This window comes from Cololabis saira, chromosome 16, assembly GCF_033807715.1.
Source record: "Cololabis saira isolate AMF1-May2022 chromosome 16, fColSai1.1, whole genome shotgun sequence".
In the NCBI taxonomy this organism is placed as follows: Eukaryota; Metazoa; Chordata; class Actinopteri; order Beloniformes; family Belonidae; genus Cololabis; species Cololabis saira.
In genome coordinates this window covers 25,503,670-25,520,784 of record NC_084602.1, presented here as the reverse complement: position 1 = coordinate 25,520,784, position 17,115 = coordinate 25,503,670, and the positions used below count along the sequence as shown (strand labels likewise).

General features: G+C 43.1%; 1 protein-coding gene across 2 annotated transcripts in view; it reads right to left on the bottom strand.

Moving 5' to 3' along the window:
- Positions 1–16,451, bottom strand: part of LOC133462783 (formin-1-like) — a 58,628-nt gene extending 42,177 nt beyond the window's left edge. The window contains exons 1-4 of one of the 2 annotated variants that reach the window (XM_061744223.1): positions 16,376–16,451; positions 13,262–14,903; positions 5,648–5,808; positions 140–260 (exon numbers count right to left, since the gene is read on the bottom strand). In XM_061744223.1, the coding sequence (XP_061600207.1) occupies positions 140–260; positions 5,648–5,808; positions 13,262–14,789 (1,810 nt within the window). In that variant the 5' untranslated portion in view covers positions 14,790–14,903; positions 16,376–16,451. Of the gene's footprint in view, positions 1–139; positions 261–995; positions 3,265–5,647; positions 5,809–13,261; positions 14,904–16,375 lie in introns of those variants that run through there. The other variant, XM_061744224.1, reaches the window with a different exon arrangement.
- Positions 16,452–17,115: the final 664 nt, after the last annotated feature.

Below are 17,115 nucleotides of genomic sequence, written 5' to 3'. Positions count from 1 at the left end.
TAGACGATGGTTCATCCACTAAGCCAATCAGCCTGAAGAGTCTCAGTAAGCTTATCCGTCATGATCCTCTGTCAGCATTCATTGTTTCAAATGTAAACACAGGCTGCGTTGTTGAAAACTACAAGCTTGAAGTTCTTACCGGCCTCGGTGTACCTGAGCCCAACCTTCTCCTCCTCATCCTTGGGTTTGGGTGGCGGCCACACGGCCTGCAGCCGCCCTGGAGTCCTGTCCTCACTGTCCGTAGGGGTCGTGACCTCCGTCTGTAGGTAGAAAACACACACGCCAATATTAATGTGGAGGATCATTTCATTTAAATCGTATTTCACACAACACACACACACACACACACACTAGGGCTGGGCGATAAATCGAGATTTTAATATATATCGATATATTTTCAAACGCGATATGGTACGAGACAATATCGTTTATATCGATTTAAAAAAAAATAAAAAATGTATGATTTTGATATAGCTTATTTTGTGACAAATTGACTTGAATGTTTTATTTGAGATTTGCACAAATGTTTTGTTATTTGCACAACTGTCAACCTCAGTGGAAAAGTCTGCCTGTTACTGTCTACATTGTATTAATTGCACAGTGTATTTTAATTTAATTGTTATGCAGGAAAGGGATATTTGTTTTATTTTATTCAAGAAGCATTTTTATTCTATATATGCAGGCAGTTTATTTTTATTTCATTTGTTTTATACATTTTCATATTGTGCAGACCTCTGTTAATAAAGGTACCTGTGTGACATTTGGCACGAGGCTTTGTATTAAAACTGACTGTTTTTTTAAGGGTTTGCCTCAGAAAAAATGAAGCTAACAGAGATGCTATGCTATAATGCTTTGGGGGAAACCCCAATTATGGCACAGAAAAAATATCGATATATATCGCCATTCGGCTAGAAAATGTCGAGATATGACTTTTGGTCCATATCGCCCAGCCCTAACACACACACACACACACACACACACACACATATACATACAGCTGTCTCTTTGGGAGGTGTCAAGTCCTTGCCAGGAGATTTGGAGGTTCTCTCAAATATCAGCCGCAGACTTTCCTTGTCATTCTTGATTCTCTTTTTCACCGTTTCCAGATCCACATTCTCAGACTTTTCCTTTTTGACAGTTTTAGGGCCAAAAATGTTCTTGAAGGCTTCGTAGGCCATGTCTGTCGTTTTCTTCTTCTCAGGAGAGGATTTGGGGGATTCAGAGAGGGGAGTTTTCTCTCCCGCAGCGTCTTCTCTCTGCTCACACGCTTCTTTGCCATGAAAAGACTCACCCTCCTGCTCATTATTTGACTTAGTAGTGTTGTCATGGTTGTCCAGGTTGAGCATCTGACTGAGTTGCCCCACTGCATTACATTCTGAGACTGATTTGGGCTCCAACTGCTTCTTAACAGGAGTGCTTGCCTTCTGCTCGGGGGAGAGCTTGGCTTTGTGAACCGTCTTCTTGAGGTTGAGCAGGGCCAGATCTGCATCCTTCTGCCTCTGCTTTATCTCTGACACCACTTCCCTGTCTTCTCCCACCGCCCCCTTCTTCAGCACCCGTAAACCACTGAAGAGAGCCGGCATCTGGAAGGAAGGGGGGGAGGAGAACGCTGTCCCGGTGGACGAGGATGAGCTGGAGGAGGCGGCGGCAGCCGATGAGACTGGTGGTGTTTTACTTGTTTCTGGTGTCTTTGTATCTGCAGTGCGCTGGTCAGCCGGGCTAGCGCGTGGATGGCTGTCATTTAGGGACTCTTCAGGTGTAGATACCGTAGATTTATGCAGCTCAGCCCCTGAAGGTGATTGGTTTAAGACTTGAGGAGTGTTGGGGCTGGAAGGAGCGTCCGTAGACGTCTGAGTGGAGCAAGTCTCCTCAGTCCCTGCCTCAGCTTGTTCCTCGTGCGTCTCATTGTTTCGTGTTAGTTTTAATGGAGAGACTACGTTGCTGTTATGATCTGGAGCCTCCGAAATCAGTTGCCCAGATCTGACTGAGGGAACAGGCAGAGAACAATCGATGCCAGTGTCCTCCTCCTTCTGATCTGTGCTCACATCCAGCCCCGCGTTCCCTTCAGCACCTGATGTTGCTGCAGTACTCCCCTCCGGACTGCAGTCGTCGCCCTGTTTCGACCCAGGGGAGACCAGGGAACTCTTACTGGAGAATCTGCTGGAGAATAACAGAGCCTCTACACGTGACCTTCCTCTGAGTTTGTGGGTCCTAAACCAAGGCACTTCTGGCTCCTCACTGTCGCCGTGTTCAGCTGCCTTCTCCTCCCCCTCGGGTACGGGAGACCCCCGAGAGCTGCCAAGTTTCTCCTGCAGACCCGTGCTACTGAGGGACGTCTCCTCCTCATCATTTTCCGGGTCACTATAGGTTTCCACCCTCGTGACCTGCACCAGATCTGGGTCGACCGCGGCTCCTGCCGCTACTCCCTCTTGTTCACCCGTTGGCACTCTCTCATCATCCTGATGAACCTGATTCCCCTGGAGGTCGTTTTCACCGGTAACGGGACCATCTTCAGGCACAACTTCATCCGTCAGCTCCTTGTAAGACGTCAACACGGCCGGATGCTGCGCATCTTTAGATACGGCTTGATCCCGTGTGAAGAAACCGGTCAAAGCATTCAGGATGGAGCCAGTGGGCTGCTTCCCCGGCTCATTTGAGTCGTTACTTGCACTGTCCATTTTTACGCTCAGTGTCACTCCAGCTGAAGAGCGAACCAAAACCGATAGTACTTTCAGTGTCCATTGACAAAGTCACAAAAGGTCCATACCCCCATTCCCAGTTACCCAAGCTGCTCCTGTTTCACTTCTGCCGGTGGAACAAAAAGCCTTTATGTGGACTAAATCTCCCCCACTTCTCTTACCTTCTGCGTTAGGCTGGTGGTAAAAAGGAAAAAGAAAATAAACATCCTCGTGTTTAATGACTCACAAACAGGTTGAATATGGTGGAATTTCACAACATCACTTAAAGAGGACTTCGGCCTGAATGTTTTCAGTGGTTTAGTCTTCTCCCAGTGAGCAAGCTTCCCATGAATCCATGCCGCTCAGTGGCTGGAAGCATGTCCTGTAATCTCCCGGGAGACCAGAGTTCACCTGCCTCTCACAAAAGCCTCTCCAACCCTTTCCAATACGCAGGCAGTAAGTTGTTGGTGGTATTTCTTAACAGGTCGGTGTGAAGCCTGGAATCCTCGACTCGTAGAGTCTGTCTTCATTCCTGAGTGTGTCTGTCTCAGGTTGCAGGAAAATCTTGTGTGCTGGAGTGTGAGAAAATCTCCTTAGGTTGAAAAGGAAAAAAAAAAAAAAAAAACTTTCCCTGGTCTGCCCAGTCTGGAGACGCCTTTCCCCGGGTCCCTCCCTTCTTGGGAGGGGACCGGCAGAGCCAGAAACCTCAGGTGTCCAATTACCTCCGCTCACTTCCGTGAACGGGCTGCGCAGGGAACGGGGCACGTGTGCAGGAGCAGTCAGTCAGTGATCAGGTAGGGAGAGAGGTGTGGAGGTCCTCCACAGCAGCATTGCATCATAAAGTGGTGAGCTGCTGCAACACTGGGCTTAAGACGAGGTGATTAGGCAGCCTGGCCATAGCCAGCAGGAGCTAATATGCTAAGTCACTAACGTGGGACTGGCAACTGGCAGAAACAGAGAGCAGGGCTGAATTCAGTGGCACAAATGATATTTTGCTTCACCTACCTGAATTATGACAGTCAACCTGTTTTCCATACTCTAACTTTCACATTTCAACTGGAAATGCGGCTGTAAGGAGGCCGTTTCTAAAGAGGGTTCACAGACTTGTATGCTAATAACCGCAGAGGTTTATATTCTATGATTTAGTGAAAAGGGGAAAAAAAAGATTTTACAGTCAGCCTTAACTTCCTGCTCTGCTCTGAAATAGTTTGATAGACTTTTTGATACATGTCAAGGACAGAGCAACTGAAGGGAAGATTCAAACTGGTTGCCCTTAGCAACAGAAGTTGAAATTCTTGAAAGCAAACATTCAGATTGCCTGGATTCACACAGTGCAAGTTAGACCAGCTGCTGCTTGTGTTTTACTAAAAAGTGACCTTCTCTGACTGAGGAATTAGGCTCAAACCTAATTATCCATACAAAGTGAATCAGTGTAACTTCATATACATGTAATTGATATTTCATACACATTATTGCTATAGTCACATGACTATTGTAAAGGTTACAGTTGTAAGTATTTCTGTACAGCATGTCCTTTGTGTTGTGAAGTGATCACACCCAAGGGAATTCAGATGCCCGAAAAACAATGCATAACTGGCGCTGACACCACCCGCCCTAATCCACACCCAGATAATCTACCTCAATGAGCGCAGGAATGAAAGGCTCAAACCACAAAGCGTGATGGAATGTGAACCATTTCTCCAAATCATTTTCATCATTCAGGGTTTTGTCACTCATCTATTTTTAATACTAGATAACTTAAATACTTTGAAACAGCTTATTGTTACCTACAGAAGAAGCGTAAATGTTTCTGACACAAAGCCAGATTCTTTCATAGTGTCTGCAAAGTTTGTAAGACAGATAATAATCAGAATTTCTATTTCCCTTGTGGGATTAATACGTATTTCGAATTGAATTGAGCGACAGAGGGATCGTAGGTTGTTCTCCGTAGAACAGTACATGATGGCTAATGATAGCCACAGCTATCATACTAGACATGCCACGAGAGGTCATTTCACCCTGCCCAAACCTAAAACCCATGCACTAAAAAGAACAGTAATGTACAGGGCAGTTACTTACTGGAATAGACTTCCAGAAAATCTTATTTCAACTAGTGGCAGATTTGGCTTCAAGAGGAGACTAAGAAAGGAAGTTCAAAAGAAACTGGTTGTTTTAGATCGTGTCTAATGGTTTTAGCCATTTTCTTGTTTTTGTATTTGCCTCATTTAGTATGCACTTATTTATCTTTAATTGTACTTGGATTTATCTTTAATCTATCTGTTTTTGGTTGTTATTTGTTTTTTTCATTTTCGTTTTTTCATTTAGGAAAATTCATTTTCTTTTTTTTCATTGTTTTCTTATTATCTTTAGTTTTTATTAGTTTTTGTTTTTTGTCTTGTTTTTCTTTTTAGTTGTTGTTCTTTGTACTTGTTATTTACTTTGTTTTATTCTGTTTAACTAACATTTTATATTGTACTGTAAACGTTTTTTAGAAATGTATATTTGTACTGTTGGACCCCAGGAAGAATAGTTGCTGCTGAGGCAGCAACTAATGGGGATCTGAAATAAATAAATAAATACATTACATTTATGTGAGAAATCTTGTGTTGCAGCTTTTTTCCATCATTAACAAACATTTTTTATTGTTTATTCAGAATGCCGTACCTACTGTGGGATTTTAAAACGTTACAAGAAAAAGGGAAGATTTCCTTTTTTATTTGCACTGAATCTCCAGAGTTTTCTTGGAATTATCTGTCACTTTTGGTGAAGGACCCTGGTCCGCAGATGATAATCCCGGACCTGCTAATCCATTTCTAAGCACGATCAGGTGATTAAATGACCAAATGGAAAGAAATCCCCCTAAGCCTCACGGGGTGAAAGAACAGAGAACCACACTGCACTAGCTGGGGAAAAAAAGAAAAAGGTTTACAGCTAGCTTCAGCCTGCTGCTGATATTTGAGGGCTCTCACCGTGCCCTCTAGCTTGGGGTAGTATGGTGTATCCCCGATGATGTCATCCTCGGGTGGTGTGATGCGTAGGAAGTCCAGGTGATCGGGGCGTGGCACCCGGGAAAAAGGCTCCTGAGGATCATCCAACATCCAAATATCATCCTGACGCAAGAGCGAGTCATCTACACAAAACACACACACACACACACAGAGAAAAACAAAGAAAAGAAAAGACTTCAGGGTAATTATGGCTACACTGTGTGTTACACAAAACAACAAAACCTGAATTAATTACCAAGTATGCTAACATAGCAGGTACGGCTGTCTGTAACAGAGCCAACTAAACACTCCTGGCTGAAGCAAGTTGTTTTTTTCCTTTTTCTTTCATGAGCAACAATGCTGCGTGGCAGAAAGCAACAAAGCCTTCATCAGAACCTCTAACCATCACACAGGCCCAGCAGAGGCAACACAGATACTTTTATCTGCCCTTCATCAACCTTGTTCACGTCATCATCATGATAATAAGAAAAGACAAATATAGAACAATGTTGTTGTTTTTTTAAAAGTGCTTCTTTGTGATCTTAATTTGCACTCATGACATTCTCCCTGTAAACAGACATGACGAAGCATTACTGAGAGCTGCCGCTCTGCAGGTAAGTGTTTTGGTTATGAGCACAGGCCTGCTGGTTTACTTCTACCGAGGAAGTGGAAGTACAGGAGCCACCTTCAATTTACAGAGGGAAACAGTGCCCTCTCCTGCCCATGCAGCATGGTGACTGCAGGATCCTGAGGACTGCTGCAGGGACAAAGACAGCAGGCATAGAAAAAAGAAAAGAAAAGACAGCAGGCACAGCATTAACCCAGTGAATTTGATTTCCTTTAACAGAAACCCTATTATATCGTTGTTACAGACACAGAAACGTGATGCATCGTGCTTAAATGTCCATATTACTTATGCAAGCATCAGGTTGTTAGTTTAATAAAATGTTGGATTTAATCTGCATCCCCTTCAGAGTGTTCACTGAAGGGGGTGCAGATTTTGATGAGCTCAATTTCCTGCAGCTGTAAGACAACACCTCGACCTGTTTTATGAGGTAGACGTCGGGAAATGCATCTCATTTCCTGTTCAATAAGCAGCTAAAATATCCCACAACTCCAGCATGTAATAAGGATCCCTGGATAGGACATACAGTGTTACATGACACAGCAAACCTCACTTCTAAAGACTCCTTGAGCTGATATCCAGAGGGAACCCAACAAGTCTGAATGAGTCTCAGCACGGAAAAAAGAAAGCAGTGACATTCAGCATCCCTGCACCATCACTCATCATAAAACAGCAAAGCATTGGCTCTCTGCAGTTATCTAAGCCTATGACAGCAGGAGAGAGAGAGAGAGAGAGAGAGAGAGAGAGAGAGAGAGAGAGAATAAAGATTTGATTAATAACTATTCATTATGATAATGCAGCGCTGCATGGTCCCGCAGTACAAAACTGCTGACTGTATTCTGGGATGAGTCCAAATGCAGATTTAAGCCTGGTCTGGGCCAAGAAGCAAAACCACTGATCAGGAACTGCTCTCTGCACAGCTCCTCTCCTGTAATGCACTTATGGCCAAAAGTCCATCCCCCAGCTGCAGGCGAAAAAAACCCAAACATTATTTGATATATGTCAGCTTTCCCTCGTATTTCTTCACCCCCCCCCCAAAAAAAAACTAACCAAAAAAAAAACAACTTAAAGAGGGCCTAAGAATCATTATGCTGAATTACATCTCTCCGACAGCTGTGGTAAATCCAGGTGTTTCCACAAACCAGATCTGCAGGTGTTGACTGCATGACTGACCACCTGCCAAAAACAATCCGTTTGACATTTCTACGAAGCGTATTGCATTCACTTGGAAAAAAAAAATAAAAAAAGCTCCGTCTTTCGCTATAATTGTTTTCTGTTTTCATGGTAATTTTTTCCGCCCTGTGTTTCGGTGTAATTATTTTCAGTTTTTTGTGGCATTTGTTTTTCCACCCCCGTTTTTCAGTTTAACACCCCCCCCCCCCCCTTTATTGAGAGCGTGATTTAATGGAAGTAAACAGGACGACTTGTTTAGTTTAATCAAGTTGTACTTTCATCTGGATTTAAGACAATGGGAGATAGTCCTGTCTTTAAGCCATATAGATGGTATTACCATTAGTTTGTCGACTTTACGCAGACACCTGAGGACTACAGTTGTTCAGACGGAAAGCCCATTCAGATCTCCTCTACATAGCAATGTTTCAGGATACTGCTGAAAATATTGGATCCCCAAGTTGTACTAAGTAGACGGAATCGCCTTTGGCGGCATATGAGCGGAAAAAATGACCTCGAAAAACAGAAAAACTTATACCTAAAACAGGGCGGAATAAATTACTACAAAAAACAAAAAAATATTTCTTAAGCCAGGGCGGAAAATATTATCCCAAAAAACAGGGCCAAAAAAATAAAATACCACGAAAAACTGAAAAAAATTATCCCGAAAAACAATGTTTTTTTTTTTTTCAAGTGAATACAATACGCCTCCGTACATGTCTGTGCAAATGTAAGTGTAACTTTACTTTTAACAGTAAACCTATGTGTATTGTGGTTGGATCTAAGGCCATCCTGGGGCTGAATGTGGAAGGTGGGAAATGCCGTCAGTTGGGTCAGTCTGCCAGCCCCATCAGAGGTTGATCGCCCTCAAAGACATCTTGTTTGGTTAGAAATAGGACAAAATAGTGACCCCGATCATTTTCATAACATAAACTATATCTTGATGAATAGATTTGGGCATATACTGAACTTCTGGCGGCCTCCGCCCCTTCCATCACCTTAAATCAAGGAGGGCAGGTTTGACTTTTAAGAATAAATGGTTCCTAAATCATCTTTCTACAACGCAGGCTGGGTGGCAAAACACAAATGTCAGGCTGGCTGATTAATTGGTTTGTCCTGAGTTTCATGAAAAGGCAGCCATAAGTGGAAACCGACTAGCAGCACTGCAGTGCCCTGCATTAAAGCCAAAACAGAAACAGTCTGACGTCATGCTTGTTGAAACGCCATTATCTATTTAAGATGCAGTTTTGAGGCTAAGGGGATGTACAGACCTCACGTGAATTAAGAGTGCTCTTATTGCACCTGGCGGGCCATGAATGAATCAGAAGACGGGGACTGTGGTCGACTTCCACTTGGGAGATTGAACTACCAGGAGCACTGAGGAGAGGCTATCTGAAGCTGCACAATTTCCTAAAGCACGAGTTGGAACATAGCTGGCATTTTCCAAGATGTTCGTGGAGGAAAGTTATTTATTAAAAAAAGACAAGTTACATATTATGAGAGAAGAACCTTTGTGCCTTGTTTTCCTGTTTGCAGCGTAGAGCAACAGTGGGAGACAGACGGAGAGAGAAGCTCTCAGTCTGTCTAATGAGTAGACTTCATTATCTGAATACAGCTGATCATTGTCTTCACTGGTTGGAACAATGTTGCACGGCTTTGTGTTGAATGACAGCTGCCGGGGAGAGATGGGATGAGGCAATGACCAGCCCTACATGACCTTGCAGGAAGATGTTACCTAATCTGATTAAGGTATCGATTTCAATACGTAAGCCGCTTATAAGCAGTAAGTTTATAGGGAGACTGAGTAAAGGTGCATTTGATTAACACTAAAAACTTTCAGATATTCAATTAATAATTAGATAATTTCCTGTGCAGTAATTGGGGTAAGGTTTCCCAATCCTATGTTGTATGTTTTCAAGTGTTTTTTTTTGTTTTGTTTTTTTAAGCAGCTTACAAAGTAAATGCAAAATAGTTTAGATGTCCTTGCTACTCCAGAGAGATATCAGGGGCGGTATAAAGTAATCTCATCATGATCATAATCTCATCATAATACCTATGAATCATATGACGGCGTAATGTAAAAAGAGTCCCTTGCAGATGCATACGGAACATTATCAGTCAGATGCTGCAGTTTCATTCAACTCTATAGAGCTTTGAATTGTTTCCTTTTAGTATCTTTTCATGTTTGACTCCATGCAGTGGAGATGCAGACTGCAAATAGTGTTTACATTCTTTTATGTGGATAATAAATTGTATTTTTGGTTGACAGTCCTTGTCAAAGCACTGAAACATACTCAGGAACGGCATACACACCTTAGACAAATGCATGAGGCCTTTGTTCTGCAGAGTGCTGTTCAAATACATTAGCATATTAAATAAACAAGAGAATTTGGTACTTCAAAATCCCCATCACTGTCTGCATTATCATACTCATTAATAAAGATTGAGCTTCCACAATAGAGCCAAGATGAAAGGGCCCCAGTGATAATTAATTCGACCTTTTTCAAATCATGAAGGGCCAAGCTTCACACTGCCCCATTTCTTTTTAGCCGGGCCCTGTGATGTTCATTTATCTCCATGTAGCATCTGAAGTACATCAAATGATCAAATATTACCAGGGCAATCGATTAAACAACTACGATTCAGCTAAACTGAAAAAGGGAATTTGTTTAGGATTAAAAGTCCAGGCTTTTACTCTGGGGATTTACAGCACATTGCTAGAGGACAGTATGACGTAAGAGACAACTCTGGTTATCTGGGGTGTCGCGCTTGATAAATAAAAGACGCAAGCGAGGCTTCACAGAATACAGGACATCCAAGTGGCATCTGCGTGCCTTCCAGTTCGCCGTGGGAGTAGACCTGGGCCACAGCAGCTCTGATCACCTTAAAGTGGCTTTCTTCCCTCAACTGTTGCCGAGTTGCTCAGTGTTACATGATGGTCTGTGATGTAACAACTGAAATGCTCTAGCATTTTCTCTTAAAGGGTCAAATCCATTACACAGACATGATAAATGTTGAAATGGCCAAATAAATATCTTGACTGAAGTCCCAAATAAAATGGCAAAATGACAAGTGTTGGCAGGATCCCAACACTGAGCATCCTCACTTTGAAGTAGCAGACTAGTTCTAACAAACATGCTAGCATGCATCAAAAATGTATTCATAAATAAATGCAAAAAAAAAGCTGCTTTTGTTTTAAGTTTTTTTGTACAATATTAATGAACACACACACACACACACACACACACACACACACACACACACACACACACACACACACACACACACACACACATATATATATATATATATATATATATATATATGATTTTATGTAGAAGACAGATATACAATGTTCACATGACCTGGAGTAACAAAATTGATGATTTTACTGCTTACTTTGCTCGAGTTAGGAGGTAAATGCCACTAAACTTTAAAACTCAGAATTTTTTGTCTAATCGAGACATTTTTGAATGTCATAAATTGTCCACAAAGTTGCAGCTCCAGCCAGACATAAAGCCATCTCAAGTCATGTGACACACAGCACTCGTCTCCCACCCTGTTACAACCTGCCAAGGCTTAACAGTGGGGCAACAACAGCTCCTGCACACACAGCACATTTAAGGTGATACATTTTCTGCCATATTCCTCCCCGCTGTACAATTCTACGATCCAGAGGAGGAACAACAGGGCATTTTGTAACATCTCTGTTCCACCCTGAGAGGAAGTCGCAGAGGTTAAATGGAGGGAGACAAGCTTTTTGCAACTATATAATTTGTGTGCAGGAGGCTAAACATTTCCTGCTGTTCCATCTTGGGGTCTTACATGCATATCCCACCTTCAAACTGCTGTGTGTCGGGGCTCATACCAAACACAGCACATTGAATGAAATGGTGTTTAGTAGGCAAAGCCAAAGGAGAACACCAAAACTGAAACAATAGCACAAAAAGTAATTCCCGAATCCCAACTCTCTCACAGGTAGGTAACCGTCTCTCTGGGATCATATGCCATGAACAGACAAAACTAACACTCTTTTGCACTGCAATCCATCAGTTTGATTAACGTCCTTGACATCAAGCCCACATGGAAAGGTACAGCCTTTCCACAGATAAACATAGCAGAGCTCCTATCATACTGTGGAGCTGCTTTGTTGAAAAACAGTACAAGATGGTTCTGGATGACAGAAAGAGTCATTAATAGGCTGTTAATGATGTTAAAGATGCGGAAACGGTTACTTGTGATAAGTGTATCCAGTATATAGTGTTTGTGTTGATTGGGGGTTAGAAACAACAACTTATAACCTGAACTTTGATGTAGAGACAGAAGACAGGAGTACCATCCTGTTGCAAAATTTGACCCGTTATGGTTAGGAATGTACATTACCGGAGCCTGCATGGATCCGAGATTCACCCAGCAGTTAAGTTTGGTGACGGAAAAATGATGGTATGGGGTTACATCCAGAGATTTGCAGGGTGGAAGGCAACATCAATAGCTTAATATCAAGAAGTATTAGCTACCTCTTACATTCCCAACCATAAAAGGCATTACATTTTGGAGCAGGATGGTGCTCCATCACATACTTCCATCTCTACATCAAAGTTCCTCAAGGAGAATAAGATCAAGGTGCTCCAGGACTGGCCAGCCCAGTCACCAGACATGTCTGGGGTAGAATAAAAGAGGAAGCACGGAAGACGAGACCAAAGAATCATGATGAACTCTTGGAGTAGTACCACCAGCTTGGATTATTTAACTGTGATTGGCTCAGAAGAATGTGAATTAACTTCAAACCAACGGAGAAACATCGTCTTCTGATCTAAAGGGGAAAATGTCACAGGAGGGCATGACCAAGTGCGCTGAATAAAAGCCAGGAAGCAGGACAGAGCCTTTCTGCTGCTCATTGATGAAAAGCTACTCTGACATCATGCAGCTAAGCTTATACCGTCATTATGGCACGGCACAGATTACATAGAGCACATTGTGATGGTTCATATTCACCATTGTCTGATTTGTATGAAGCTGACAAGATAATGAAAAGAATAAAAAGAGAATTCTTTTCATTTTTTTTCCTTTTTGATTACAGGATCTGGGATTTTCCTCAATGTTTAGCTTCCCTGTGAACTGGGTGAAATATGGAATAAGGGGATGAACAGACAGCAGATCGGTAAGAATTCAAACTGGCAATGCTTCAGTTCCCATTGTGTTCACGAGAACGGTGGTCAGGTCGAACTCGGAGTCAACTCTGAGCCTTTGATCTGGAACATTCCCACTAATCTCTACCTTCCCTGCAGCGCTGCTTGAGTTACAATGGATCATCAGTGAGACCCCTTCTCAGGCCCTGCTCGCCCTGTGCACAACTCTGTTGGAGAGTTTTTAATTTGTGGTCACGTGTAAAACACAAAACGACAGTAGTGACAGTCTGAGAAAAAAGATCCTGGGAAATAGCCCTCATTTGTTGAACGGACCTGTTTATTTGATGGAGTTACTGAGCAAAAGTACCGTGCAGAAAATGCAGGTCAGACACATACTGCAGAGCGATCCCTGTATAATTTCAACAAATAGAGACCACCTCAAGAAAGCTCAAAAACTAAATCTAATAGGCACACAAACACACACACACAACTTCATCTCTTTCAAGTCATCTCTATTCATGTTTTGTTCTTTGAAATCCAGCATCATTGATGGCAGATGAAGGACATCTACTGATGAGCATTTCATCCTACCATGGTGATAAAAGCACTGATGTCTTCATTCAGATCAAGGAACCAAGTCTAAACATGAAAGGAGGATCTGTAAAGACTCACCTGTTGTTGCGGAGTTACTGGAGGAGTTCCACTTGGAGTTACTCGGCCGGCTGCTGAGGTCCAGGTCCAGACGAGTGACAGCCCGCTTGTTGCCATTCTTGTCGACGTCCTCTGTAAAGATTTTGGGTTCATCTGCGTTACTGGAGCTGTCTCGATCCGGGTCTTCGTCCTTATCTGAGAGCAGCACGATGCGGTGGTTGAGCTGTGGGCTCCTCTGCTTATAAGACAGAGGACACAGCCCCGGGGACATGCTCTGGAGACTGTTTGAAGCTGGGAAGGATGTGTTGAAGACCCCAGCAAGAGAAGGTGAAGAGGGGCTTTTAGCGTGGGATCTGGCAGGGGCCGAGGGCTCCGTAGTGTGGGACAGAGCCAGCCATAGCCCATCAGAGAGTTTGTTTAATGCCTTTTCCTTACCGCCTCCCAGCAGATGGTTTCCATTTGACCCCGTCCGCTTCCCATTCTCCTTCTGACATTTACTAGTAGCTGGATTTGGTCCGGTCCTGTCTGGACTTGTGTGGCTGACATGGTGGACTCTGCCTTCCACGTCCTGCACTTTGGCAACAACTCTGACCACTGTGTTGCTTTGCCTGGTTTCACTTAAAAGCTGTTGAGCAGACTTGACCGTCGATGCACTTTCGATGGAAGAATCAAGTCCTTTAATTGGTCGGAGGTTGCTGCCACTGTCTCGTCTTTTCAGACCCTCCAGCAGGCTGCAAGAAGATGATTCATAACCCAGCTCCCCGTCGTAGTCGGAAAAGTCATTACAGAAATCCACGTCAGGGTCAAATGTCTGTGTGTCCTCTGTTAGGTCCCAGTTCTCGCAGGCAAGCTGGGGAGGTACCTCCATCGGCAAGATGGGCTCACTGACATAAGAGCTGGCAGCTGGGCCTTCAGCAATATGGTCAGAGACTGTTAACCTTGGGATCTGCTCAGCCGCTGAAGCCAAAGATAAGGTCATCTTGTTCTCATTTGGAAGCTCCACATATACATGTCCTTTGGGAACTTTCTTTTTCATCTTATTGTGGAGCAAATCCTCAGCGAATTCCAGCCTTTTGCTTCCCAGCTTCTTCAGCTTTTTGCTCTTGGGTGCACCTCTCTTAGGCTCCGTGATGGAGACACTGCTGAGAACCGGACCTCCGAGCTGAACCTCCCGAGCCTCCATGTAATCCTGGAGTTTCCCATCCTGGTTACCCATCCTGACTTTGTCCGCACAATCCCGACAGAGCGACAACAGGTCCGCCAGCAACTGGTGGTGCTCAACCGCCAGAATGCAGATTTCTGCAACTGCTTCCTTTGTTGCACGTTGTGAGTTGAAGAGTTTTCCCGAGGAGTCGAAAGACTGACCTCTTTGTCCGGACGCCGTGAGATCCTCCTTCCTCCGGTCATGGTCATTACCGGTTCTTTCTGAGTGAGAGGTGCGGCTCTTGTATTTGAAGCTCGGGGCCCGCCTCTTGGGGAAGTAGAGGCTGATGTTGCTTAGCTCACGGATGGGTGCGTGCAGAGTTAAGATGGTGTGTCTGCCCTCCATGATGGGTGCTATGTTAATCCATTGAGCACTGTGAGTAAGTGGTCAGCCTGCAGGCGGATGAGGGGACTCGTACCGCTGAGGACAATCTCAGGCTATTCATCACCTGGACAGATGCTGCCAAAGAAAAAAGTAGTACACAGAGATAAATCTGACTGGACACACAAAGTATATTAGTGCTGCTGGAGACATCCATCCCCTCCTAATCCCAGATTTCCCTGTGCTGTTTGTTTACATTTACCCTTTAAATTAAAGAGCATCTTTTAATTTCCTCACTGCATGCTGTTCCTCACAACACTGGGCCCTCCAGATGTCTCAGCTAGAGCACATAAAACCCAAAACTGCAGAAACTAAACCATGCAAACCTAGGCACACTTACCTCCCAGTAGGGCTGCACGATTAATCGTTAAAAAAATCGTGATCTCGATTCATGCTTGAACGCAATCTCATTTCCAAATGACGACGATTTAATTTTTTTTTTTTTTATGTTTATTGTTTTTATGTTCAATGTCAGCTGTTACAAAGTTGATGCCAGTCTTTTATCAGGCACCATCATATTTTTTGTAACGTTTACCTTTTGTATCGGCAGCTTCTTAATAGCAGCAAAAGGCAATGGGGGGTTCATCCCAGCCAGAGGAATAATTTGTTGCCTCAGAACTACAGGATCTGTTACAAGTCCCCTTTCTGAAAGGGTGTTCAACTCAGGGAGGAACAAATATTGTTCAAAATTGTTATTATTGTTTAAATTATTCAAAGGTTTGTGTAAAGAAGACAAGAGATGTTTATTGTTATTATATTTTTGTTCAGCTGTTGCAAAGTTAAAGTAATAAGTGCAATAAATTTTATATTGGAAAAAAATCGTGAGAGAATCGTGATCTCAATTCTAAGCAAAAAAATCGTGATTCTCATTTTGTCCAGAATCGTGCAGCCCTACTGCACGCTGTTCTTCACAACACTGGGCCCTCCAGATGTCTCAGCTAGAGCACATAAAACCCCAAACTGCAGAAACTAAACCATGCAAACCTAGGCACACTTACCTCCCAGGCCATTCACATCCATTCTCCTCTACAGCACCTGTCTATAAGTGCAGCAGAGATTTCTAACCCAGATTTGATCAACATTTCAAGCTGCTGCAGCCAGTGTCACAGAGGGTGACGACACGTGACGTGTCCAAGTCGGTTTGTCGTCCAAGATGTTTACAAGCACAACAGGGAAACAGTTTTACAAGTGCTTCAAACGTTAAACTCTGCAGCTGTTTGTGTCATAACATCATCTCGTGGGGGTAAGTACTGTCACCTTGCAACAACCACGAGTGAATGTGTCTGTGTTAAGATGGCAGCAGAGTAACACTAACATTCATGCTTTCGAGTTGCTGATGACCACTACAAGTGCAACCGAGGACTATTTTGTTTTTACATGCATTATCATTTAAAATGTAATATATGAACTGTTTCTGTTCCTATTACACGCTTCGAGATTATGAGCTTGTATTCCTAACCTAGGAGCTGACAGCGTTTTATAGTTCGTTGCACTTGCAGCAGGTGAAATGCAGCAGCAGAAGTGCGCAAAAAAAATAAACAGTTACTCACCCAATTCGGTGTAAAGGCGAGAAATCCCCCCTCATCTCTGTGCTGCAGCCAGCCAGGACTCACCGCCGCTTCACTGCGCTCCTCTGGCCTGATCGACAGGAGTTTGGACCAATAGGAAAAGGCTCCGCTTGTTTCCTCTTCTTCCATTGGCTGGTTGGTAGTGAAGCCCCGCCCACAGCTTGATTCAGTGCAGCTGCACTTTGCAGGTGGGACATGTGATGGTTTCAGTCGGTGGCTGCTGCACAGGCAGTGGAAAGTATGATTGTGTTTAAGTTGTTGTCACCGTCCTTTCATCTTTTACTGTTTCTTAAACGGTTCCCAGCTTCGTAATGTATGTAATCCTACAGAAAGATAAGGGTGCTTGTTATTTACAGGCCGATGTCCCACTTTATCTCACAAAACAGAGCCATCTAGTGGCAAATGTGTGAATTCCTTTTATTCCACGTTAAAAAATATATATATATTTTTTATTTATATTTAATAACCTGTAATGTGTTTTACTCGGCTGGGAAATCACAAATAATACAATCAATAAATAGAATAAATAAAAATAATTAAATAATAGTAACAGATGTGAAATTAAGAAAAACTGCATGGTAATGCCAAGGAGAAAAACATTTTGCAAAACAGCAGTGTTTAAGAAACCATACCAATATTTAGAGAAATACAAGAATATACCAAACACAACAATATAAAAAAAATCTTTTCACCTTATACAATATTTGTTCCTTATACAACAA